This window comes from Pseudochaenichthys georgianus, unplaced genomic scaffold (genome assembly GCF_902827115.2).
Source record: "Pseudochaenichthys georgianus unplaced genomic scaffold, fPseGeo1.2 scaffold_653_arrow_ctg1, whole genome shotgun sequence".
NCBI classification, from domain to species: domain Eukaryota; kingdom Metazoa; phylum Chordata; class Actinopteri; order Perciformes; family Channichthyidae; genus Pseudochaenichthys; species Pseudochaenichthys georgianus.
The window spans coordinates 56274-82500 of record NW_027263208.1 but is presented as its reverse complement, the minus strand read 5'-3'; the positions used below and the strand labels follow the sequence as shown (position 1 = coordinate 82500).

Genomic DNA, 26227 nt, shown 5'->3' with positions numbered 1-26227 from the left:
TGCGAGGAATGCAGGCTTTTTTTTTTTTAAATTTGAAAATGACTTATCGAGAACTGATACGTTTTGATATCTCATGCATTGTTATAGTTTTATGTTAATGCAAAAAGGCACTTGTCCTACTTTCTCTCTGTTTTATGTCATACTAAACTACATATCGTGGTGTTTCGGACTGAATACAAACTCTAACGCATCTCCCTGGACGTTCTTCAGACTGGGATGGAGATTTGAATCCTGCAACAAGTCCACATGCATCAGCAAAACATCCATAATGCCTTTTTCCTGTTTGTATATACGAAGCACACAGTGTGCCAACAAAGAAGCTAAATAAACCATCTTTCCTCAGAGCCTGTTGTTCCACTTGCTGTTTGTTTTCGGAGCGGCAGAAGCAGACTTGCCACAGCCTGTCTTTGTTATCAGGGGTTTGGGAATGTCTCGCAGCTTAACCCCGTGTTCACAGCAAGCCCTGATAAAACCGCAGGCATGCAGGGTCCCTCCGTTCAAACGTTTCCTGCAGCTTTGAAAGCAGAACGTTAACACAGATTAACAGAGGTGAAATCACCCACCTGAGTTGGAGGTAACCTCATCGTCACCCCGGCATTTATGCTGCCTCAACATCAAGAGCAGAACACACACGGATCCCAGGACAGAGGCTGCAACAGAAAGCAGTGTTTAGTGTGTAGGGAAGAGGACAAGTAAGGAATACAACTGCAGCCGAAGTTACTTACATCTCATTGCAGCAGCCGTCGGTCAGGAGGATGTCACTCCAACGCATGCAAGTGAAGGGAAAAGTGTAAATCCAGGGAGGCGGGATGAGGAGAGACAGAAATCCAACAGGTTCTCCTCCTGTCCGTCCGTCTGTCCGTCTGTGTGTCCGTCTGTGTCTGTGTGTGTCTGTGTGTCCGTCTGTGTGTCCGTCTGTGTGTGTCTGTGTGTCTGTCTGTCTGTCTGTCCGTCTGTCCGTCTGTCTGTGTGTGTTTGTCTGTGTGTGTGTCTGTCTGTGTGTGTCTGTGTGTGTGTGTGTGTGTGTGTGTCTGTGTGTGTGTGTGTGTGTCCGTCCGTGTGTGTTTCTGCAGCCGCACTGCTCTTCACCTGCTGTCTGATCCACCGAAAAGGAGAAAGTGGGGCAATTGTCAGCCAGCTTCTTCACCAGAGGCTTCACTTCCTCGTCTCCCTCTGCTGGTGCAAAGACCCTCACTGCATGCTTCTAACCTATGTCCATGTTTCCTCCTCTGATTCCTGACTAGTTGAGACTTTTAAAAGACCCACCGGCTTTCCTCTGCAAAGCGTCACCGGAAGAGACTCACGGTGACAAGGACAAGGGGCAAGAGAAACAAAGACAGGAGCACCAGGAGACACACAATGACAGCAAGGAGAAATAAATGGACGACAAAGTGACCAAAACAGTCCATGGAGGAGAAGCACGACACAAAGATAATCACCATTAACTAAACAACGGGCAAAACAACCAGAAAAGGAGCACAACAGACGAAGTAAGACGGCAAAGACTCAACGAGACGCACAACAGCTGAACAAATCAACAAGAAGAATCAGGACAACTGGAAAAGGAAAAACGACCCAAAGAGACACAAACCCACAGAGATGAGTGATAAGAGACACCGAACACACACCTCGTCCCTTATGATAACAACCCGGGTGAACATGGCATGTAAACACATTCAAATGCGCCTGTTTCCCAGCGGACAACACAAGTCTTCTGTTTCGGCCTCCAGGAAGAAAGAAGAGGGGAAAGCACGGAGGGAAATAGTGTTCAATTATTCATGTAGTTTCATAGTTCCTGGTACAGCGAGTTAGGGTTATGAGAAACAGCTGCGCCTCCGCTTCGCGTGTTTCCCACAGTCGTTAAAACGGACTGTAAACTCCGTCGGAAAGGTCGATGCTGTAAAGTGTAAACACTCCTGATGTTTTCAATGAGGGGACTTTTTGAAAGGTCCTGATGGCACCTGCGAAGCTCCTTCCATTTGAATTCACATATTCTATATCTTTATCGCTGTTATTCAAACTCTTCTTAATTTTATTTTTAGAAGAACATTTATTTTTGTGAATTTAAACATATTTTAATCGTATTTTGTTTATTTTCCACAATTTCTATGCCTTTTTTGTGAATTCAAACATATTTTTTTGTATTTTTATGCCTTTGATATGAATTTAAACATATTTTAATCGTATTTTCCTCAATTTGTATGCCTTTTTTGTGAATTTAAACATATTTTAATCGTATTTTGATGCCTTTTTTGTGAATTTAAACATATTTTAATTGTATTTTGTTGTATTTTTATGCCTTTTATGTGAATTTAAACATATTTTAATTGTATTTTGATGACTTTTATGTGAATTTAAACATATTTTAATCGTATTTTGTTGTATTTTTATGCCTTTTTTGTGAATTTAAACATATTTTAATTGTATTTTGATGACTTTTATGTGAATTTAAACATATTTTAATCGTATTTTGTTGTATTTTTATGCCTTTTATGTGAATTTAAACATATTTTAATCGTATTTTGTTGTATTTTTATGCCTTTTATGTGAATATATTTTAATCGTATTTTGTTTATTTTCCACCATTTTTAGGACTCTTGTGAATATTCATTTTGAATGACTGATATTTGATCATATTATACTTTATTGTTTTCTTTCAGCTACATATTTATCTTTCTTGTACATATTTTTAAATATATTTGAAATCTAATTATTGAAAATTATTTTTTATATTTTTTTTAAATATTTGTATTGTTTCACTTCATATCTTATTTTATTGATTTTGCCTTTATTTTATTTTGAATTTCTCTTACTACGTATGTTGAAACTACTACACACAACTACACCAATGCATTTCCTTGTATGTAAAAACCTGTTTGATAACAAACCAGCTACTGATAATAAAAACTGTACCAAGGGGGTTACCTTGTTGCTGATTGGCTAATGGTTACCAAGACAACACATCGTTATGACATCATAAAGTGGCCAAAATCTGATCAGCTCATTTTCAGACAGGTTTTTATAGAAATGGATCAAAAAGAGAGAAAATCTTTGTTCCTGAAACTTTCAGAGTCTCTTTCCACAGAGGGGACACATGTTGATGTAGAAGAGACATGAAGAAGAGGGGACACATGTGATGTAGAAGAGACATGAAGAAGAGGGGACACATGTTGATGTAGAAGAGACATGAAGAAGAGGGGACACATGTTGATGTAGAAGAGACATGAAGAAGAGGGGACACATGTTGATGTAGAAGAGACATGGAGAAGAGGGGACACATGTTGATGTAGAAGAGACATGAAGAAGAGGGGACACATGTTGATGTAGAAGAGACATGAAGAAGAGGGGACACATGTTGATGTAGAAGAGACACGAAGAAGAGGGGACACATGTTGATGTAGAAGAGACACGAAGAAGAGGGGACACATGTTGATGTAGAAGAGACACGGAGAAGAGGGGACACATGTTGATGTAGAAGAGACATGGAGAAGAGGGGACACATGTTGATGTAGAAGAGACATGAGGAAGAGGGGACACATGTTGATGTAGAAGAGACATGAAGAAGAGGGGACACATGTTGATGTAGAAGAGACATGAAGAAGAGGGGACACATGTTGATGTAGAAGAGACACGAAGAAGAGGGGACACATGTTGATGTAGAAGAGACATGAAGAAGAGGGGACACATGTTGATGTAGAAGAGACATGGAGAAGAGGGGACACATGTTGATGTAGAAGAGACGTGAAGAAGAGGGGACACATGTTGATGTAGAAGAGACGTGAAGAAGAGGGGACACATGTTGATGTAGAAGAGACATGGAGAAGAGGGGACACATGTTGATGTAGAAGAGACGTGAAGAAGAGGGGACACATGTTGATGTAGAAGAGACAGGAAGAAGAGGGGACACATGTTGATGTAGAAGAGACATGGAGAAGAGGGGACACATGTTGATGAAGAAGAGACGTGAAGAAGAGGGGACACATGTTGATGTAGAAGAGACATGAAGAAGAGGGGACACATGTTGATGTGGAAGAGACATGAAGAAGAGGGGACACATGTTGATGTGGAAGAGACATGAAGAAGAGGGGACACATGTTGATGTAGAAGAGACATGGAGAAGAGGGGACACAGGTTGATGTAGAAGAGACACGAAGAAGAGGGGACACATGTTGATGTAGAAGAGACACGAAGAAGAGGGGACACATGTTGATGTAGAAGAGACACGAAGAAGAGGGGACACATGTTGATGTAGAAGAGACATGAAGAAGAGGGGACACATGTTGATGTAGAAGAGACATGGAGAAGAGGGGACACATGTTGATGAAGAAGAGACATGGAGAAGAGGGGACACATGTTGATGTAGAAGAGACATGAAGAAGAGGGGACACATGTTGATGTAGAAGAGACATGAAGAAGAGGGGACACATGTTGATGTAGAAGAGACATGAAGAAGAGGGGACACGTGTTGATGTAGAAGAGACGTGGAGAAGAGGGGACACGTGTTGATGTAGAAGAGACATGAAGAAGAGGGGACACATGTTGATGTAGAAGAGACATGAAGAAGAGGGGACACATGTTGATGTGGAAGAGACATGAAGAAGAGGGGACACATGTTGATGTAGAAGAGACATGGAGAAGAGGGGACACAGGTTGATGTAGAAGAGACACGAAGAAGAGGGGACACATGTTGATGTAGAAGAGACACGAAGAAGAGGGGACACATGTTGATGTAGAAGAGACACGAAGAAGAGGGGACACATGTTGATGTAGAAGAGACATGAAGAAGAGGGGACACATGTTGATGTAGAAGAGACATGGAGAAGAGGGGACACATGTTGATGAAGAAGAGACATGGAGAAGAGGGGACACATGTTGATGTAGAAGAGACATGAAGAAGAGGGGACACATGTTGATGTAGAAGAGACATGGAGAAGAGGGGACACATGTTGATGTAGAAGAGACATGAAGAAGAGGGGACACATGTTGATGTAGAAGAGACATGGAGAAGAGGGGACACATGTTGATGTAGAAGAGACATGGAGAAGAGGGGACACATGTTGATGTAGAAGAGACATGGAGAAGAGGGGACACATGTTGATGTAGAAGAGACATGGAGAAGAGGGGACACATGTTGATGTAGAAGAGACATGGAGAAGAGGGGACACATGTTGATGTAGAAGAGACATGGAGAAGAGGGGACACATGTTGATGTAGAAGAGACATGGAGAAGAGGGGACACATGTGGATTCTCCACCTTTAAAGCATCTGTCCTGATGCTTCGTCACACAGGCTGGGAACAGAGCCTAACCACAAACAGGGAATAACTCTCAGAGATTGCGTAAATGAATGCTCTACTGATAGCTCACGAGAGATTGCGTACACGCTGCGGGCAAACGGGCAGCGGAGAAACCCGCAGGCGGTACCAGCAGAAGAGCATGAGAGCTTAGTATCAGTGAAAGCATCTCTCTGCAGTGAGACGCTGAGAATCAAGTTCTGTCACATCCACCGCAATAAAGCTGTGGGGACATTTCAGAGGAGAGAAGTACTCAGATCTTGTACTTGAGTAAAAGTAGAAGTACTCAGATCTTGTACTTGAGTAAAAGTAGAAGAACTCAGATCTGATACTTGAGTAAAAGTAGAAGTACTCAGATCTTGTACTTGAGTAAAAGTAGAAGTACTCAGATCGTGTACTTAGTGAAAGTAGAAGTACTCAGATCTTGTACTTGAGTAAAAGAAGAAGTACTCAGATCTGATACTTGAGTAAAAGTAGAAGTACTCAGATCTGATACTTGAGTTAAGGTAGAAGTACTCAGATCTGATACTTGAGTAAAAGTAGAAGTACTCAGATCTGATACTTGAGTAAAAGTAGAAGTACTCAGATCTTGTACTTGAGTAAAAGTAGAAGTACTCAGATCTGATACTTGAGTAAAAGAAGAAGTACTCAGATCTTGTACTTAGTGAAAGTAGAAGTACTCAGATCTTGTACTTGAGTAAAAGTAGAAGTACTCAGATCTTGTACTTAGTGAAAGTAGAAGTACTCAGATCTTGTACTTGAGTAAAAGAAGAAGTACTCAGATCTGATACTTGAGTAAAAGTAGAAGTACTCAGATCTGATACTTGAGTAAAAGTAGAAGTACTCAGATCTTGTACTTAGTAAAAGTAGAAGTACTCAGATTTTGTACTTGAGTAAAAGTAGAAGTACTCAGATCTGATACTTGAGTAAAAGTAGAAGTACTCAGATCTTGTACTTAGTAAAAGTAGAAGTACTCAGATCTTGTACTTAGTAAAAGTAGAAGTACTCAGATCTTGTACTTGAGTAAAAGTAGAAGTACTCAGATCTTGTACTTGAGTAAAGGTATAAGTACTCAGATCTGATACTTGAGTTAAGGTAGAAGTACTCAGATCTGATACTTGAGTAAAGGTAGAAGTACTCAGATCTTGTACGTGAGTAAAAGTAGAAGTACTCAGATCTTATACTTGAGTAAAAGTACTCAGATATTGTACTTAGTAAAAGTACAAGTACTCAGATCTTGTACTTGAGTGAAAGTAGAAGTACTCAGATCTGATACTTGAGTAAAAGTAGAAGTACTCAGATCTGATACTTGAGTAAAGTTAGAAGTACTCAGATGTTGTACTTGAGTAAAAGTAGAAGTACTCAGATCTGATACTTGAGTAAAAGTAGAAGTACTCAGATCTGATACTTGAGTAAAAGTAGAAGTACTCAGATCTGATACTTAGTAAAAGTAGAAGTACTCAGATTTTGTACTTGAGTAAAAGTAGAAGTACTCAGATCTTGTACTTAGTAAAAGTAGAAGTACTCAGATCTTGTACTTGAGTAAAAGTAGTCAGATCTTGTACTTGAGTAAAGGTATAAGTACTCAGATATGACACTTGAGTTAAGGTAGAAGTACTCAGATCTGATACTTGAGTAAAGGTAGAAGTACTCATATCTTGTACGTGAGTAAAAGTACAAGTACTCAGATCTTGTACTTGAGTGAAAGTAGAAGTACTCAGATCTGATACTTGAGTAAAAGTAGAAGTACTCAGATCTTGTACTTGAGTAAAAGTAGAAGTACTCAGATCTGATACTTGAGTAAAAGTAGAAGTACTCAGATCTTGTACTTAGTAAAAGTAGAAGTACTCAGATTTTGTACTTGAGTAAAAGTAGAAGTACTCAGATCTTGTACTTAGTAAAAGTAGAAGTACTCAGATCTTGTACTTGAGTAAAAGTAGAAGTACTCAGATCTTGTACTTGAGTAAAAGTAGAAGTAGTCAGATCTTGTACTTGAGTAAAGGTATAAGTACTCAGATCTGACACTTGAGTTAAGGTAGAAGTACTTAGATCTGATACTTGAGTAAAGGTAGAAGTACTCATATCTTGTACGTGAGTAAAAGTAGAAGTACTCAGATCTGATACTTGAGTAAAAGTAGAAGTACTCAGATCTTGTGCTTGAGTAAAAGTAGAAGTACTCAGATCTGATACTTGAGTAAAAGAAGAAGTACTCAGATCTTGTACTTAGTGAAAGTATAAGTACTCAGATCTTGTACTTGAGTAAAAGAAGGAGTACTCAGATCTTGTACTTGAGTAAAAGTAGAAGTACTCAGATCTGATACTTGAGTAAAAGTAGAAGTACTCAGATCTTGTACTTAGTAAAAGTAGAAGTACTCAGATTTTGTACTTGAGTAAAAGTAGAAGTACTCAGATATGATACTTGAGTTAAGGTAGAAGTACTCAGATCTGATACTTGAGTTAAGGTAAAAGTACTCAGATCTTGTACTTGAGTAAAAGTAGAAGTACTCAGATCTTGTACTTGAGTAAAGGTATAAGTACTCAGATCTGACACTTGAGTTAAGGTAGAAGTACTCAGATCTGATACTTGAGTAAAGGTAGAAGTACTCAGATATTGTACTTAGTACAAGTACAAGTACTCAGATCTTGTACTTGAGTGAAAGTAAAAGTACTCAGATCTGATACTTGAGTAAAAGTACAAGTACTCAGATCTTGTACTTGAGTGAAAGTAGAAGTACTCAGATCTGATACTTGAGTAAAAGTAGAAGTACTCAGATCTTGTACGTGAGTAAAAGTAGAAGTACTCAGATCTGATACTTGAGTAAAAGTAGAAGTACTCAGATATTGTACTTAGTACAAGTACTCAGATCTTGTACTTGAGTGAAAGTAGAAGTACTCAGATCTGATACTTGAGTTAAGGTAGAAGTACTCAGATCTGATACTTGAGTTAAGGTAAAAGTACTCAGATCTTGTACTTGAGTAAAAGTAGAAGTACTCAGATATTGTACTTAGTAAAAGTAGAAGTACTCAGATCTTGTACTTGAGTAAAAGTAGAAGTACTCAGATCTTGTACTTGAGTAAAAGTAGAAGTAGTCAGATCCTGTATTTGAGTAAAAGTAGAAGTACTCAGATCTTGTACTTGAGTAAAAGTAGAAGTATTCAGATCTTGTACTTAGTAAAAGTAGAAGTACTCAGATCTTGTACTTGAGTAAAAGTAGAAGTACTCAGATCTTGTACTTAGTAAAGGTAGAAGTACTCAGATCTTGTACTTGAGTAAAAGTAGAAGTAGTCAGATCCTGTATTTGAGTAAAAGTAGAAGTACTCAGATCTTGTACTTGAGTAAAAGTAGAAGTATTCAGATCTTGTACTTAGTAAAAGTAGAAGTACTCAGATCTTGTCCTTGAGTAAAAGTAGAAGTACTCAGATCTTGTACTTGAGTAAAAGTAGAAGTACTCAGATCTTGTACTTGAGTTAAAGTAGAAGTACTCAGATCTTGTACTTAGTAAAAGTAGAAGTACTCAGATCTTGTGCTTGAGTAAAGGTAGAAGTACTCAGATCTTGTATTTGAGTAAAAGTAGAAGTACTCAGATCTTGTATTTGAGTAAAAGTAGAAGTACTCAGATCTGAGAGATAGATATATCTGAGAAATACAGTAACGAAGTATTTGTACTCCGCTACTTCCCACCTCTGCATAAAAGTACTTTAAAATGGTACTTTAGTGTGTGTACTTGTACCTCTGCCCCCTGACTGCTGGGTTCTCTCACCATGGCACTGTTTGAGTCTTCTGTAAACCGACCTCTGTCCTCTCGACAGATGAGAAACCTCCGTATTGTTTGGCAGCTGGTAAATATTTAGACTTGTTTCTGCTCTCCTGGCCTTCCTGTTGTCCTCCTGTGAGACGGGACCCGCTCCCAAAGGTTTTTCTGTAGGGATAAAGTTTTGTTTTATGTCAGTGCCAACACGTTAACAAGTTGTTTTTTTAAATATTGAAGTTAAAACCATCAATCTGGTGCACGTTGAGAGCAACATTAAGAGATCTATGGATCTATGTGCTCGTTGCTTGATCATGCCTTCCCAGTCCCTTATCACGTAGCCTATAAGAGCATGGCGCCAGTTGTTGCAGCTAGTTGTGGTGAAGGCATCTGACTTAATTGAACCGAAATGTCTGCATGCATAGCAGAAGATGGCATCTTTTTCACATGAATATTCCAGCCAATCTCTGTTTTGAAACCATGAGCTGCAAAATGAGCGCCTTACCCCACTGTACAGGCGAGTTGGGTACTTTTTTAAATATATATGCAGGCTCTGTTTTGCAGAGGTCCTCTGGCACTTGCGGGCCGCCGAGGGGTGGTGGTGTTTGGGGTAACGAAGACGGCTGTGGCTGCTCCGCCTCCGTGTCCACGACAGTAACGTAATGTCCCCATGATCTGAACTGTATTACCTGCAGTAGATGCAGTGTATGCTGGCGATAAGGGCTGGTTGTTTTAACCATGTTCTGATCCATCACTGACTGCTGTGTCAGCACCTTGCAGATGATGAATGTGCAGCGGCACAGGTCACGCGCACCTGACATAATAACGTTACTTACCGTTTAAATTATTCAAATAAATGCAGCAGACAATGCTATTCAACCACAATTACAATGTATTTTATTTCAACTATATTCTTATTACTACTATTGTTAGTAATAGTCGGCAAAATGTAATTTTTTTCACTTTTAATTTTTCAAATGAGGGTGCATAACGACTCAACTGAGGGTGCAATGCACCCTTATGCACCCCCGTAGAACCGGGCCTGCTTCCAAGCCACGGCTACGGAAAACAAAGAAGAATGGAACAGGCTAACAAGTGTGCCACTCTAACGGTTTCAAACTTTCCCGAAAGTAAATCCCTCACGATGTCCATCTAATTATGAACTTGCTTTTCTTTCACGGAACACATTTTTGGTGATATCAAACAAATGTAATAAAGACATTTACCAACACGTGTTCTACGCCACTACATACTTACATTTAAATGTGTGCTGCGTCGGTTCAGCCATTCACCGCGAGGGTTTTTGAAATTGGTCCGTGCGCAAAGCATTGTGGGGATTTTAAGGACGCAAAGTCGACCCTGCTGTAGTTCCTTTATAGCACGTTAGCATTTTGCGACTAGATTTATGCTTCGAAAATTATAAAAGTAGGGTAGACATGTGGAGATTATCCGGCTGAACAAAACGTGATCCATCTCTTAAATGTGTCTCAACCACAGACCTGATTTCCAGCTATTTTCCAAAATCCTATGGAGATTGCATTGCGTTTTGACGAAGGAACCGGAAGCAGTTTACATCCGGGTCTTAGGACGCGTCACTGCGGTTCTCTATACAGTTTATATCACGGTCATGTTCTACTCTCTAGTGCCGGTTTATTTCCTTCCGTTTCAAGAAGTTAATATTTGGAAATGATAAACTGATATCTGGCTTCATGCTGCTGCCACAAAAACGTGAATCCCAATTTGAGATCAAAGAAGTAAATCTTATCGAGTGAGAGCGACTGAACCCAATTTCTTTCTCAATTCCTCCATTTGTGTTACAGAACAGAATTCCTCACCATATTCAGCCGTTGTTCATCTTTGCGAGTGGCAGCGGCAGAAGTCTGTAACATTTCAGATTACACTGCAAACCCTCAAACATTAAAGCAATCTCATGTTTGTGAAAAGGTTTTTTATTTCAGGGTGTGATCGTTTAGAGTAGACAGAGGAAACTTTTTTAAACTATAGATTTGCACAAATGGGAATAAAGCGTGTTTCTAAAATGGTCAAAAATAATGCAAAAGACAACACGGACTGTTTAACATCACATTTATTCAAACAAAAATGTGCATTTAGGAGGAGCTGGAGGCGGCCACTGCGGCACGGCGGGGCTTGGGGGTGGTGCCTTCCCTGAAACCATTCCTGAGGAAAGACATGAGACAAGTTTAGCACAGGAGTCTTGTTACCGTGGCTGCTGATTGGCTAATGGCCCAAAAAACATTATGACATCATAAAGTGGCCAAAATCTGATCAGCTCATTTTCAGACAGGTTTTTATAGAAATGGATCAAAAAGAGAGAGAATCTTTGTTCCGGAAACTTTCAGAGTCTCTTTCCACAGAGGGGACACATGTTGATGTAGAAGAGACATGAAGAAGAGGGGACACATGTTGATGTAGAAGAGACATGAAGAAGAGGGGACACATGTTGATGTAGAAGAGACATGAAGAAGAGGGGACACATGTTGATGTAGAAGAGACATGGAGAAGAGGGGACACATGTTGATGTAGAAGAGACATGGAGAAGAGGGGACACATGTTGATGTAGAAGAGACACGGAGAAGAGGGGACACGTGTTGATGTAGGAGAGACACGGAGAAGAGGGGACACATGTTGATGTAGAAGAGACGTGAAGAAGAGGGGACACATGTTGATGTAGAAGAGACACGGAGAAGAGGGGACACATGTTGATGTAGTCCGCATTTAAAAGAAAGTACAAACAAGTCACTAATAAAAGTCAGGTTTACCAAGATCAGGCAGCTGCTAACCACGATGGACCAGATGCTCTGAAGTGTCCCAGCTAACGAGCACCTGAACGGCTTGATATATATTTCTACTCTCGTGTTGCATGATGGGAGGACAGCTCTGCGCTTCATCAAGGATGCTTGCCTCAGAGAAATCACTGATATCATTTTGAATCAATTGTTCAGACATTTATTTTTCAGCATCATCGGCAAGCAGCATCGATGCGTCGGTTTCCCTGCTACGATTCACCGACTGGATACATCTAAGAATTTTTGTTTTTCTGTCCATTACAGATTCAACGGCGCACGTGCAATGCTTTCGATAAATAAACCTAAATTATAAGCTTTAAAAAAAGGAAATTATCTTGAAACTCGGCTCACGTTTTAGACATACTTCAAACACGAGTGGAACAATTCTAATTATCCGACTCCGGCGTCTTTTGAGCATTTTTCTACTTTTGTTCGTCATAAAATCAAGCTGGGTATTCGGGACAAGTGCAGAACAAAATATATTACTTTAACCCGTTTGTAGTGCTTTTACCACTCTTATATATTAGTGTCTATTTTTTACTGCAGTGAGAAATGTCGGTGAGTTATATGCTTTAAATATAACAGACAAAGTGAAAATATAACACTAAATAAGAAGCTTGAGCGATGTAATGCCACAGATGAAGTGGAAGGGCTTCTATTCTGGAAAACTGAAGTCACCATTTTGTTTTAATTGCACATCATAAAATGTAGTCCTTTTTGTATTGAGCCGTCAGAGGATTATCTTATCAGCGTCTCAATGTAATAAAAAAACCATGGCAAGCTTAATTTCCGCAGATATTTTACCGCGGTTACATTTCATATAAAGTTCGGTGTTGACTTTAGGTTCAGTTCCAGGGAAATAAAGCAATCTCGTCGCGGCAGTGTTGACGGTTCCAGATATTTCGTTTCCAGCTTCATGTTTACGGCCTCGGAGGAAAAGCTGTGTATATGACATCGTTGTGTGTGTGGGTGTAAACATTTGTTTTAACGCATATTTGTTGGCAAAGACGCCCTTATTTTGTTAACTTCGCCATGTCAATAACACTTTTCTCACCACAGCCTGATATCAATATATTAATGATCCAGATTCCTCCTGGCAGGAGGAGCGGCAGGAAGCTTGCTTATGCTCCGCGTTGAAATTATGTCATCAGCAGATCCAATGTTTGTAGTTAAGAGTCGATAAATCAAAAATGTTTAACTACAATCTGGATTACTTGGAAAGTGTTTATCGCAGGGGTGTCAAACTCAAGGCCCGGGGGCCAAATACGGCCCGCGACTTCATTGTATGTGGCCCACAAGAGCTTGCAAAGAACATATGTTTTGTATACGCTTTACAGAAGCACGTTGCCCATGAACTACATGTCCCACAATGCATCTCAAATTTGCCTTTTTTTTCTGTCACTTCTTTTTTTTGGCCTTTTTCTCCAGAATGTTCTTTTCTATTTAAATCATTTTGTGACATTCTCACTGAAGAGACTTTCAATTACTTGCTCTAGACTTCTGCTTTCAGACTTAGTTAATTATGAACTTATTACCCCATCTGATAATAACCCAATGCAGAGGCAATAATGTCATATAATACATTATTTTTTATATAGTCTTGAAGTTACAACCGGCCCTTTGAGTGCGACCTTAATGCTGATGTGGCCCGAAATGGAATTGAGTTCGACCCCCCTGGTTTATCGTGTCTCACAGATGTACGAGTGAGATCAAGCAAACACGCGTTCCCTGTGGTGTTCGGACGACATTACATCGTTTACATTACTGACACTTTTCATACATTAAAGACCAAGTGGGAAAACCTCTCATGGGAGTAAGGCATCACCAGAAACGCATGTAGAAAGTTCTCTATAGAGGCGAAGTCCCGCCCATCTACTTCCGCCCCATGGGACTTTATTTCGGAAAAAGTATGTATTGAAGTCGATGGAGAGAAAGATTATCTCTCGATCCCGTTTGAATTGTGCCACGAATTACACATATGATGTTCGGCGATTTTAACAAATAATTTCCATGTCAAAGAAGTCAGTTTGTCGTAAAACTGTTGAAATATAAGACGATGAAAAATACGCAACTAGAAAGACTACAAGTCCCAGAGTCCCGGTCCCGCATGCTGGCTCTCAGGAACCGACTCACTCCCCTTGTGTGTGTGCAGCTCTCAACACGCAGACTTGGAGTGATACTTTTTCCGAAATATGGTCCCCGGAAAGGGAGGGACTTCGCCTCAATTTGAGAAGACTAGGATCTCTCGTAGGCGATGTTTAACAACTAAAAGTATCACACCCGTGTCTATCTTCCCATTTCATTTATTTTAAAAAGTACTTCTCTCACACATGTATACGGAAAAGCAGCACGTGTGGTTATCTTCTAAATGAATGCGTCGCAATAAAAAGTCTGAACTAAAGCCCTGCTCCGTGTTGTGTGAACATCACATCTTAAATCGTACCTGAATCTGCGGTAGACGACCTTCAGATGTCTCAGGCGGCCGGTTCCAGTGGTGTTCCTCCTCTTGGCCTTAGCGCTCCAGTTGTCTGCAAAACAAAAACAAAAATAAATCCGGTTGAACCAGAAAATTGTCCTTTTTCAAAGGACCAGATGGACCAGATGCTCTGAAGTGTCCCAGCTAACGAGCACCTGAACGCCTTGATATATATTTCTACTCTCGTGTTGCATGATGGGAGGACAGTTCTGCGCTTCATCAAGGATGCTTGCCTCAGAGAAATCACTGATATCATTTTGAATCAATTGTTCAGACATTTATTTTTCAGCATCATCGGCAAGCAGCATCGACGCGTCTCACAACGAGACGACTAACCGAGTCGGTTTCCCTGCTACGATTCACCGACTGGATATATCTAAGAAATGGTGTTTTCCTGTCCATTACAGATTCAACGGCGCACTTGCAATGCTTTCGATAAATACGCCTAAATTATAAGCTTTTAAAAAAGGCAATTATCGTGAAACTCGGCTCACGTTTTACTTCAAACACAAGTGGAACAATTCTAATTATCCGACTCCGGCATCTTTTGAGAGCATTTTCTACTTTTGTTCGTCATAAAATCAGGTTGGGTATTCGGGACAAGTGCAGAACAAAAGATATTACTTTAACCCGTTAAGAACACCGTTAGAAAGACACGTGTTTAGACTGTCAATATGCACATTGAATTTTATCTCGTTGCACTGTCTTCGCCACCACCTCTGCTTTTACCACTTATATATTAGTGTCTATTTTTTTACTGCAGTGAGAGTTGCCAAAGAAATGTCGTTGTACTTCGCATGATGACAATAAAATATATATTCTATGGAAGTTGTGATGGTAATTTTTTGACATGATCTGCAGAGTATTCAATAGCATTAAAAAAAACCTTCATTGGGTCACTTACACTTCCTCTTGCGCTTCTCAGGGTAGCCACACTTGCCGCAGGAGGACTTCTGCAGATGGTAAGCCTTGGATCCACAACGACGGCACAAAGTGTGCGTCTTGTTCCGGCGCTTTCCGAAAGATGAAGTTCCCTTCGTCTAAAAGGAGGTGGGAATAAATAAAAAAGAGGCAATCAGAAAAACAATTCCCACAGATTTCTATCATCGAGAGTTAGAAAGCTCTGCGTGGTCTTGTCTCAGAACAGAAGTACGAATCACAGGAAATCATATGTTCAGACATTTGTGTTTGGAACATCACAGACAAGACTCTGAGCAGCACACACATGATATGTAACGTAAGGGATGCAATATGGATCTGTGCTCAAACATACACTCAGTGGACACATTAAGTACACCTGTAGTAGAAGCCATTAGAGCTACCTGGTGCGATGACAATAAAGGAATTCTATTCTATTAAGTGTACTTTCAAGATGCCTATTGTTAACACTAGTTGTTAGGTTTTAAGCCAATTATGTCAACATTGAGTCGAAAGTAGAGTTGTTACACTGACTACATTATAGTGGGGTGTTCTGCCACCTCATGTACACAAGTAGGAACACAGAAACGCCTCAATATAAAACCGTAAAGTAAAAAACATGTGCATTATGTTTTAAAATACAAAGCCCCAAAAAGGCATCATTCTGTCTAACTCTATGTTCTGATGGTGTTTTACCGACTACATTATATTGTGGCGTTTCAACATGCACCTCATGCACATACATAAGATATAAAAACATCAATATAAAAGCAGTACAACCCTAAAAAGTGCATCGGTTTCGAAAAATACAAACAAGAACTCGTGCTCAACTTTGAATGAAAGAAGTATAGCAGAGGTGAAGCATTGAACTTCCTTACATTGTACAGGTGTGACCAATTCTTGTTTACATATTATAAGGCACAAAAAGGAAGTCCAATTTTCAGTTTTAAGCTACAAAAAAAAAGCCAGTTTCATGCCTTCAGTGTGTACACTCTGAGGAAGCACACTTAAAGCTAGTTATGCTAACGGCTATGGACAAGCTAGTAAGCATTGTACCTTGCTAAAGCCCAACACCAACAATAACGTAATTTATCTGTAGTAACTTGGCGGGTATAACAGGATTATTTAAGAGTACTTTCAACGTTAAGTGGTGATTTTTTACCGGTTAATTTAGGCCCGTTTTGCTTACGATCCTCAATGCTAACAGTAGCATCTGATCACTGACTTCCTAGCAACAGGAACAATGTTATTTTTTTATTAAAATCAACTTTCATCTCGAAAATATTTCACCCAAACGGTAAAGATGATTATCCGACATGGAAACAGCAACAGTTCGTGTCGGATAAATGAAACATTACTTAGATGTTTGGAGATTTCTCTCCGCCAGCGTTGCTGCTTACCATTTTCGTCCGGTGGCTAAGGGAAAAGAGACCGGAAGGGGCGAGTGTGCCCCTTGAAATCCACTCCGCGCTGCTTCCTGTGGTACACTGAAATGTGTCCCCCGTAGTTAAAGAATAAAAACACATCAGATTTTTTTTTTTCTTTCAATCAAATCGAAATTATTTAAGTCAAATAACTCTAACTTATGCATATTCTCAACGTTACAAACACTGACTGAACAACAAACTCATAAAATAACAACGAATAATGCATTATTTCTTGGTTTAATTTTATGTTGCTGACGTTTTTTTTGGTAATTTGTTAGTTTTTCAATGAAGAATAAAAATACAGTTAGTAGAGAATACTATTTATATGTTTGGTTAAACTAATTTAATATATTGTCTAGTGTGTTGTTTCATTGATTTCATGTAGCCTACTATGTGGATTTCTACATTGTGTTCAACCTGCCGTGTTGTTTATAAAAATATTTCCAAAATTAAACCTAGCCAAACGCCTAATATAGAAATGCAATCATAATTTTGACACAAAATAAAAACAGATACTTAAAACCCATATATGTTATAAAAGACCATTGATCATTTGCAGCGCACTCACAAAGTGGAAGCCATGGAAAATGTGTGTTTAATTACAATAAACATTTACACACAAAAAACTCTAGCTTAGGATCAGCATACTTGTTTTGTCGGCCTTATGCATCTTGAATTTACTATATCATGTATACACACACAATACGAGGAAGCAAGGGTCAGTAGGAACCAATAACGTTTTATTCCAGCAGGTTAATTAATTCACACTCATGATAACAAGTCAATACAGAATCAAACCGTGGATAAAGGGCAGACACGAGCAGGGTATCTGGTTCACTCTACAAACTATCCCTTGTGTTGAACCCTCTTGTGTATTTCCCTTTGGAGATATTCTGCCCTGCAGGAGGAGCTGTAGGGCAGAACATGCAGCTAGACTACTAACGAATACCAAAAGGAGGGAACACATTAGTCCTGTCTTAGCTACTCTACACTGGCGTAACTAAGAATTTATTTGAAGGTGCTTCTCCTCACATACAAAGTTCTAAATCAGGGGTCTCAAACTCAAGGCCCGGGCGCCAAATCCGGCCCGCGACTTCATTTGATGTGGCCCCGCAAGAGCTTTCATAGAATATAATACGTTTATTATACGGTTGCATGCCACTTTACAGAAGCACGTTGCCCATAAACGACATGTCCCACAATGCATCTCGTTTTGTGACATGCGCACTGAAGAGACTTGCAATTATTTGCCCTGGACTTCTGTTTTCAGACGTAGTTAATTACTAAGGTATTATCCTATCCCATAATAATCTAATTCAGAGGCAATAATAATGTAATATAATACATTATTTTATATATATATATTATATATTTATATAGTTACAACCGGCCCTTTGAGTGCAACCTTTATGCGAATGTGGCCCGCGATGAAATCGAGTTTGACACCCCTGCTCTAAATGGACAAGGACCCAGCTACATTGCTGACTCGAGGTCACCAGAAAGAGTCCTAAGAAGATCGGTGAAGCAGCCTTTGTAAACTACGCTCCAAAACTGTGGAACACGTTACCCAACAATATTAGGGAAGCCAATACGTTAGGCATTTTTAAAAGGCAGCTTAAAATCTCTTTACCAAAGCATTTTACTGATTTTACACTATTATACTGCACTATTTCTCTATGTTTTATTCCCCATGTTTTTATTTTTAATTATTTGTATCCCACTTTATGCTCTTGCTGCTTGTTTTACACTGATTGTATGTCTTATTTTGTACTGATGTAAAGCACTTTGAACTGCAATCCCCTGTATGAAAGGTGCTATACAAATAAAGTTATTATTATTAGAACATGCCGGAGGAACTGCATACTGCCAGAGATCCTCAGGTCCTGAAGGCATGGTGCACATCAGGAAGTCTGCGTTCTTCTTCCGACCCAGATAGGCTCCCTGGCAGGAAATAAATTAATGGCTAACGCGTGTAATGCTGCTGGTGTTTCCAATTGACTTGTCGGTGGTTCAAGTTCAAAGCTTCACTGAAATGTGTTCAACAGATTTGGCTAATACTTGAGATTCAGGGCACTTCATAGTCTGTTACAAAAACACACAAGATTGATGGTGTTTTGGTCAGGGCAATGTGGACTGTTCAGATTATTTGTTATACTTTTATGATGTTCAACTGATTTATATTATAATAGTTGATGCATGCTGTTGTGAGTGTGTGTGTGTGTGTGTGCGTGTGTGTGTGTGTGTGTGTGTGTGTGTGTGTGTGTGTGTGTGTGTGTGTGAGTGTGTGTGTGTGTGTGTGTGTGTGTGTGTGTGTGTGAGTGTATTTTAAAACCACTGTTAATGCACTTCCTGTGGCTTAAATAGATTTATTGTGGGACTGCATATTTCATATTTGATTAATATGTTGCTGTTGTGTGTGTGTGTGTGTGTGTGTGTGTGTGTGTGTGTGTGTGTGTGTGTGTGTGTGTGTGTGTGTGTGGGTGTGCGTGTGTGTGTGTGTGTGTGTGTGTGTGTGTGAGTGTATTTTAAAACCACTGTTAATGCACTTCCTGTGGCTTAAATAGATGTATTGTGGGACTGCATATTTCATATTTGAATAATATGTTGCTGTTGTGTGTGTGTGTGTGTGTGTGTGTGTGTGTGTGTGTGTGTGTGTGTGTGTGTGTGTGTGTGTATTTTAAAACCACTGTTAATGCACTTCCTGTGGCTTAAATAGATTTATTGTGGGACTGCATATTTCATATTTGTTTAATATTTATGACTGCTTTGTGGCTGTTTTGTGTACTGCTCCTCAGCCATCCAAATGTCCCAAAATGGCACGACAACGTATTCCAATATTTCCACATTTCAATTAAAACATTCTGTCTCGATAATGATGGTCTGGTATTTACCTCCCACAATGCACCTCTGCTGCTTGGAAAGGTGCAACTGGCCAGATGGGTTTTGATGACACATAAAACAGCTGTCAGGGTGCATGACAATGGCAGAGATCAGCGCTAATAAAGTCTCCTTCTGTCAGGACCTTGGCTTTGAAGGAGCTGCAGCTGTGAGCTTTCACCAAGGCTGCTCTCGAGGGTTTCAACTGGCTGACAAGGCCGTGAAACAAGCACTAAAATAAAGCCATTATGCAGAATGTAATCATGCATAAAGGATGCAGACGCACGCTGAGCGCTCAGACCAGCTGCAGGAAGGAAAGCAGGCACAGAATCTCATTTTAGAGAATGTAACACAGTTTTAGCGACCGGGACATTTGGACCGGCGTCAGGAGGTCAGGTGAGCCAGGGGTGTGTTTGTTTTATTTAACAATTCAATTCAATTCAAAGCTTTATTGTCATTTGCACATTAGACTGTGTTATGCACATTATGGATGTTCTATAGTAGTCTTATGGCCTGTGGGATAAAACTGTCCCTGCTGCGGCTTTCACACCAGCGCTTTTCAGTTTCTAGCTCCGAGCGGGAGCTTTTCTGGTTCAGCTCCGGTTTCCCTTTTCAGCTCCCGCTCTGTGCACACCGCCCACTGGCGCCCCAGAGCTGCCCTTGCTGCGTCATGACGTCACCGTTTACATCGCTGATTTGCCCCCCAACGGCAGCCATTACGGCGCTCACAACAACAACAACAACAACTGCGTCGGGTCGATGATCGTGTTGCTTTTAATCACACGAAGCCAGAATAAATTGAATAACGACTTCTCCAACCTTATACTTTGCTCCACAGTGCCGTGGTTCATTGTTTATTAATGTGTTTCTGCAGCATTTACCGACCGCTGCAGTGCTGCTCTTCCACAGGAGTTTATTCTCCCGTTAGCTCCCGGTTAGCTCACACTGCAGCGGCCGCTCTAAAGTATTCACTGTCCGACTCACACAAGCAGCTGATGCATATCCCCAGTTCCCCTTAGCCTAAGTGAATGTGTGTCAGTCTGAATTGACACTGTTTGGTATCACAACGCTGTTATGAAAGTTTCTCTGGTATCAAACGGGTGATGTTGGCATAGCAACCGAAGCTAAACTGACTACTTGCATCCGATAGCTGCAACAATACAAAACAACACGTCTGCCTCTCTCCACAATGATCGATAACAGTGAACGGATGGTCAAAGTAAGGCACAAATAAACAGAACCACACGAAGCCTGGTTAGTGCTGCCTGACTTTATAAAGTGTGTTTATAGGCACTACTGCTTGCAGGCAGGCTGACAGTCGACCCATGGGAGGTGGGTTTAGTTTCCTGCATGCCTCGACGTAAGAGAGACGTAAGCGACGTCACCTCTTAGCTCCAAAGCTCTTGCCTCTGGACCGACCATTTTTTGGAGCTGGAAATGAAGCGGATTCCGGAGCTAAGAGCCGGCGCAGCTCCGGTGTGAACAGGAAAACCCAGCGCTTTTCAGGCTCTAGCTCCGAGCCGGAGCTGAAAAGGCGCTGGTGTGAAAGGGGCATGAGTCATGGTTTCAGAGCCCAGGTGTGTGTGTGTGTGTGTGTGTATTCAGAGCAAGGTGTGCATGTTTCAGAGCCACGGTGTGTGTGTTTCAGAGCCAAGGTGTGTGTGTGTGTTTCAGAGCCCAGGTGTGTGTGTGTTTCAGAGCCCAGGTGTGTGTGTGTTTCAGAGCCCAGGTGTGTGTGTGTGTGTGTGTTTCAGAGCCCATGTGTGTGTGTTTCAGAGCCAAGGTGTGTGTGTGTGTGTGTGTGTGTGTGTGTGTGTGTGTGTGTGTGTGTGTGTGTGTGTGTGTGTGTGTGTGTGTGTGTGTGTGTGTGTGTTTCAGAGCCCAGGTGTGTGTGTGTGTGTGTGTGTGTGTGTGTGTGTTTCAGAGCCCAGGTGTGTGTGTGTGTGTGTGTGTGTGTGTGTGTGTGTGTGTGTGTTTCAGAGCCCAGGTGTGTGTGTGTGTGTGTGTGTGTGTGTGTGTTTCAGAGCCAAGGTGTGTGTGTTTCAGAGCCAAGGTGTGTGTGTGTGTTTCAGAGCCCAGGTGTGTGTGTGTTTCAGAGCCAAGGTGTGTGTGTTTCAGAGCCAAGGTGTGTGTGTTTCAGAGCCCATGTGTGTGTGTGTGTTTCAGAGCCAAGGTGTGTGTGTGTGTTTCAGAGCCCAGGTGTGTGTGTTTCAGAGCCAAGGTGTGTGTGTGTTTCAGAGCCCAGGTGTGTGTGTGTTTCAGAGCCCAGGTGTGTGTGTGTTTCAGAGCAAGGTGTGTGTGTTTCAGAGCAAGGTGTGTGTGTTTCAGACCAAGGTGTGTGTGTTTCAGACCAAGGTGTGTGTGTTTCAGAGCCCAGGTGTGTGTGTTTCAGAGCCCAGGTGTGTGTGTGTGTGTGTGTGTTTCAGAGCCCATGTGTGTGTGTTTCAGAGCCCAGGTGTGTGTGTGTGTGTGTGTGTGTGTGTGTGTGTGTTTCAGTACCCATGTGTGTGTGTTTCAGAGCCCAGGTGTGTGTGTTTCAGAACCCATGTGTGTGTGTGTGTTTCAGAGCCCATGTGTGTGTGTTTCAGAGCCCAGGTGTGTGTGTTTCAGAGCCCATGTGTGTGTGTTTCAGAGCCCATAGGTGTGTGTGTGTGTTTCAGAGCAAGGTGTGTGTGTTTCAGAGCCCATGTGTGTGTGTTTCAGAGCCCATGTGTGTGTGTTTCAGAGCCCAGGTGTGTGTGTTTCAGAGCCCATGTGTGTGTGTGTGTTTCAGAGCCAAGGTGTGTGTGTGTGTTTCAGAGCCCAGGTGTGTGTGTTTCAGAGCCAAGGTGTGTGTGTGTTTCAGAGCCCAGGTGTGTGTGTGTTTCAGAGCCCAGGTGTGTGTGTGTTTCAGAGCAAGGTGTGTGTGTTTCAGACCAAGGTGTGTGTGTTTCAGAGCCCAGGTGTGTGTGTTTCAGAGCCCAGGTGTGTGTGTGTGTGTGTGTTTCAGAGCCCATGTGTGTGTGTTTCAGAGCCCAGGTGTGTGTGTGTGTGTGTGTGTGTGTGTGTGTGTGTGTGTGTGTGTGTGTTTCAGTACCCATGTGTGTGTGTTTCAGAGCCCAGGTGTGTGTGTTTCAGAACCCATGTGTGTGTGTGTGTTTCAGAGCCCATGTGTGTGTGTTTCAGAGCCCAGGTGTGTGTGTTTCAGAGCCCATGTGTGTGTGTTTCAGAGCCCATAGGTGTGTGTGTGTGTTTCAGAGCAAGGTGTGTGTGTTTCAGAGCCCATGTGTGTGTGTTTCAGAGCCCATGTGTGTGTGTTTCAGAGCCCATGTGTGTGTGTTTCAGAGCCACGGTGTGTGTGTTTCAGAGCCAAGGTGTGTGTGTTTCAGAGCCAAGGTGTGTGTGTGTTTCAGAGCCAAGGTGTGTGTGTTTCAGAGCCAAGGTGTGTGTGTTTCAGAGCCACGGTGTGTGTGTTTCAGAGCCCAGGTGTGTGTGTTTCAGAGCCCAGGTGTGTGTGTTTCAGAGCAAGGTGTGTGTGTTTCAGACCAAGGTGTGTGTGTGTTTCAGAGCCCAGGTGTGTGTGTGTGTGTGTGTGTGTGTGTGTGTGTGTGTGTGTGTGTGTTTCAGAACCCGTGTGTGTGTGTTTCAGAACCCATGTGTGTGTGTTTCAGAGCCCAGGTGTGTGTGTTTCAGAGCCCAGGTGTGTGTGTTTCAGAGCCCAGGTGTGTGTGTGTGTGTGTGTGTGTGTGTGTGTGTGTGTGTTTCAGTACCCATGTGTGTGTGTTTCAGAGCCCATGTGTGTGTTTCAGAGCCCAGGTGTGTGTGTGTGTGTGTGTGTGTGTGTGTGTGTGTGTGTGTTTCAGTACCCAGGTGTGTGTGTTTCAGAGCCCATGTGTGTGTGTGTTTCAGAGCAGTGTGTGTGTGTGTGTGTGTGTGTGTGTGTGTGTGTGTGTGTGTTTCAGAGTAAGGTGTGTGTGTTTCAGAGCCAAGGTGTGTGTGTTTCAGAGCCAAGGTGTGTGTGTTTCAGAGCAAGGTGTGTGTGTTTCAGAGCAAGGTGTGTTTGTGTGTGTTTCAGAGCCCAGGTGTGTGTGTGTGTGTGTGTGTGTGTGTGTGTGTGTGTGTGTGTGTGTGTTTCAGAGCAAGGTGTGTTTGTGTGTGTTTCAGAGCAAGGTGTGTGTGTGTGTTTCAGAGCAAGGTGTGTGTGTGTGTGTTTCAGAGCCCAGGTGTGTGTGTTTCAGAGCAAGGTGTGTGTGTGTGTGTTTCAGAGCCCAGGTGTGTGTGTTTCAGAGCAAGGTGTGTGTGTGTTTCAGAGCCCAGGTGTGTGTGTTTCAGAGCCCATGTGTGTGTGTTTCAGAGCCCAGGTGTGTGTGTTTCAGAGCCCATGTGTGTGTGTTTCAGAGCAAGGTGTGTGTGTGTGTTTCAGAGCAAGGTGTGTGTGTTTCAGAGCCCATGTGTGTGTGTTTCAGAGCAAGGTGTGTGTGTGTGTGTTTCAGAGCAAGGTGTGTGTGTGTGTGTTTCAGAGCCCATGTGTGTGTGTTTCAGAGCAAGGTGTGTGTGTGTGTGTTTCAGAGCAAGGTGTGTGTGAAGGAGAACATGATGACCTTGGGTTCTGAGTGTCTGAGCCTCTGAAGGAGGAGGCGCGCCCCCGGCTGGCGGAGGAAGAGGAGCATCCTGATCCCGCTGCTTCCACATTTCAGTCACGCAGCTTCGCTCAGATTCCAGAAGAGGCATGGACGATGTGTTTCTCTTTCTGTCGCAGACCGTAGCTAGTGAGGAGAAATCGCGCGTGGCATCGATGCTGTTTGCACGTGTAGGGGATTCAGTAGATAAATAACCTTGTGAGTGTATTTCTCTGCACCGACAGAGCACCTCGTCGCGCGACACGGGGTCGTTTCATCAATTTAAACCTTTTTCATGTAAAAAACCCGAAGATAATCATAATTTTTTGATACATTTGGACTCAGATCGATTTGACATCCATATATTGCGATGCGTGTCCTCCACACGCAATGATGCCGCGGCGCGGGAGCAGCGAAGCAGCCTGAGAGAGGATGCTGGACACTGTGCTGTCTGGGTGCACGGGACCGTGTCAGTAATCTAAACAAAACCGCACTTTGCATCGATGCAAATAAAGGGATTCATAGAGAAATAACCGTATTTTTTTTTGGATAATCTGCATTAATCGCACACTCGTCGAAAGCGACAGAAAAGCAGACCCCCCTGCGGAAGGTTTCATGTTTTTTGTACACCTTTCTACGTGCATATATACTGCGATGTATATCATCCAGCAGCATGATGCATGTGAACTAGCCTGAGAGAAGGTGCTTCTGGACACCGTGCTGTCCCGGTCCCCGGTCCTGAATGCACGGGAGACAGACACCGACCCGGGTGTCACCGTCAGCCCCGGATGCTGCGCCGAAGAATGGGATACGCCGACCCCTCGTCGGGTAAAGACATCCTCGGCAATCGGTCTCTTTGTTTTATATTCATTTGCGCGTTTGGACTTGTCACGCTGCTGCAACAGATTCTCTATGGAAAGAACTACATCAAGAGGTACGTGCTGTGTGTGCTCGAGACAACGGGCTGTGTGAAGGCCTTGTGTTTACACTGTGAGGATTTAAATGCATTCATAGCCTTTCTAAATGACTGAATGACGTACATATGAGTGGTAACATGACAGATGTCAGTATGGAGTCTGTCTGGAGATGGAAACAAGCTGGAAAGAACAAAGCAATTAACCATCCATCTTTTTTCCCAGTAGCATTTAGAAACCATTGGATGTATGTTGTTGATATGTTCTGAAAGCGAAGCATCACGCGCATGCCATACCATAGCTCCTGCAGCTGTGTATGGCAATGTTTTCTCTCCCCCCCCCCCCCCCCAAAGACCTGTATTTGATTTTCTTGACTGGTGGTCGCCTACATCTGACAGGCATCAGGTTGAGGTTATAATAAAGCAGCTTGAAGATGCTGTAGCCGATGATGATGATGAGCACAGACATGATGAAGATGATGTGTATTTCCCATTGGTTGATACACCACGTCAGCAGTCTGCAGGCAGCACTGCAGAGCCCGGTTCTCTGCATCATGAGTCTGGGTCGTGGAGCTGCTCCACCTTTTGCACTAAACACCAATACAAGCCCTTTTCTTCGCACTCCGGGACAGAAGTCAGTGCGAGACGAGCAGATGCTGAGAAGCCGGGATGTTTCATCTTTAGGTGGTTACAGGAAATTAAACTAAATGTAAAAACTTTACCCCCCACCTCCAGATGTTACAGCACATACATGTTCAAGCAACAACATGTATGTGGTGTAATCTGACAGCTAACCCCCGCCAGCTAAACCCCCCCCCCCCTGGTTCATGGCATCTCCATCACTGCGGTGAGATGCATGAATTCAGACACACACACACACACACACACACACACACACACACACACACACACACACACACACACACACACACACACACACACACACACACACACACACACACACACACGCACACGCACACCTTTCAGGCTCATGCAGCAGCAACCATTTTGCTACAGTCTGTCTGCACACACACCCCATAATGCAAGTGGGGGAGAGAGAGGAAGGAGACGAGTGAGAGGGAGTGGGGGAAGTGTGCGAGTGTGTGTGTGTGATGCAGAGAGAGAGAAGACGTCATCCTATGACATCTCTTCAAGCGTAAACAACCAAA

General features: G+C 42.2%; 3 protein-coding genes and 3 non-coding genes across 7 annotated transcripts in view; 1 reads left to right on the top strand and 5 right to left on the bottom strand.

Moving 5' to 3' along the window:
* Positions 1–10348, bottom strand: part of LOC117443661 (prostaglandin G/H synthase 1-like) — a gene marked incomplete at its 3' end in the record, with an annotated part of 40861 nt that extends 30513 nt beyond the window's left edge. The window contains exons 1-4 of the mRNA XM_034079571.2: positions 10300–10348; positions 9055–9213; positions 726–1096; positions 564–650 (exon numbers count right to left, since the gene is read on the bottom strand). Coding sequence (XP_033935462.1) covers positions 564–650; positions 726–732 — 94 coding nt within the window. The remainder of the gene's footprint in view (positions 1–563; positions 651–725; positions 1097–9054; positions 9214–10299) is intronic.
* A 762-nt stretch (positions 10349–11110) lies between these two features.
* Positions 11111–16730, bottom strand: rpl37 (ribosomal protein L37). Its single transcript, XM_034079572.2, has 4 exons — positions 16644–16730; positions 15230–15365; positions 14293–14377; positions 11111–11220 (listed from the first exon to the last, which is right to left on the bottom strand). The coding sequence occupies exons 1-4, from the start codon at positions 16644–16646 to the stop codon at positions 11151–11153; spliced, it is 294 nt and encodes a 97-aa protein (XP_033935463.1). The 5' UTR covers positions 16647–16730; the 3' UTR covers positions 11111–11150.
* On the bottom strand, positions 11958–12035 carry LOC117443665 (small nucleolar RNA SNORD72). The gene has a single exon (XR_004551705.1). It is a non-coding gene; the product is annotated as a small nucleolar RNA SNORD72 (small nucleolar RNA).
* LOC117443664 (small nucleolar RNA SNORD72) lies at positions 14552–14629 on the bottom strand. The gene has a single exon (XR_004551704.1). It is a non-coding gene; the product is annotated as a small nucleolar RNA SNORD72 (small nucleolar RNA).
* Positions 15456–15534, bottom strand: LOC117443666 (small nucleolar RNA SNORD72). Its single transcript, XR_004551706.1, has one exon. It is a non-coding gene; the product is annotated as a small nucleolar RNA SNORD72 (small nucleolar RNA).
* Positions 16731–24105: 7375 nt separating the features above from the next.
* Positions 24106–26227, top strand: part of st8sia5 (ST8 alpha-N-acetyl-neuraminide alpha-2,8-sialyltransferase 5) — a 29293-nt gene continuing 27171 nt past the window's right edge. Inside the window, exon 1 of one of the 2 annotated variants that reach the window (XM_034079569.2) lies at positions 24106–25079. In XM_034079569.2, the coding sequence (XP_033935460.1) occupies positions 24934–25079 (146 nt within the window). In that variant the 5' untranslated portion in view covers positions 24106–24933. The remainder of the gene's footprint in view (positions 25080–26227) is intronic. The other variant, XM_034079567.2, reaches the window with a different exon arrangement.

Excerpts from the sequence above, each read along its gene's own strand:
- rpl37 (XM_034079572.2), bottom strand. Across the intron at positions 14,378-15,229 it reads TGAGAAGCGCAAGAGGAAGT|ACAACTGGAGCGCTAAGGCC; the intron begins GTAAGTGACCCA and ends TTTGTTTTGCAG. Across the intron at positions 11,221-14,292 it reads GTCGTCTACCGCAGATTCAG|GAATGGTTTCAGGGAAGGCA; the intron begins GTACGATTTAAG and ends GTCTTTCCTCAG.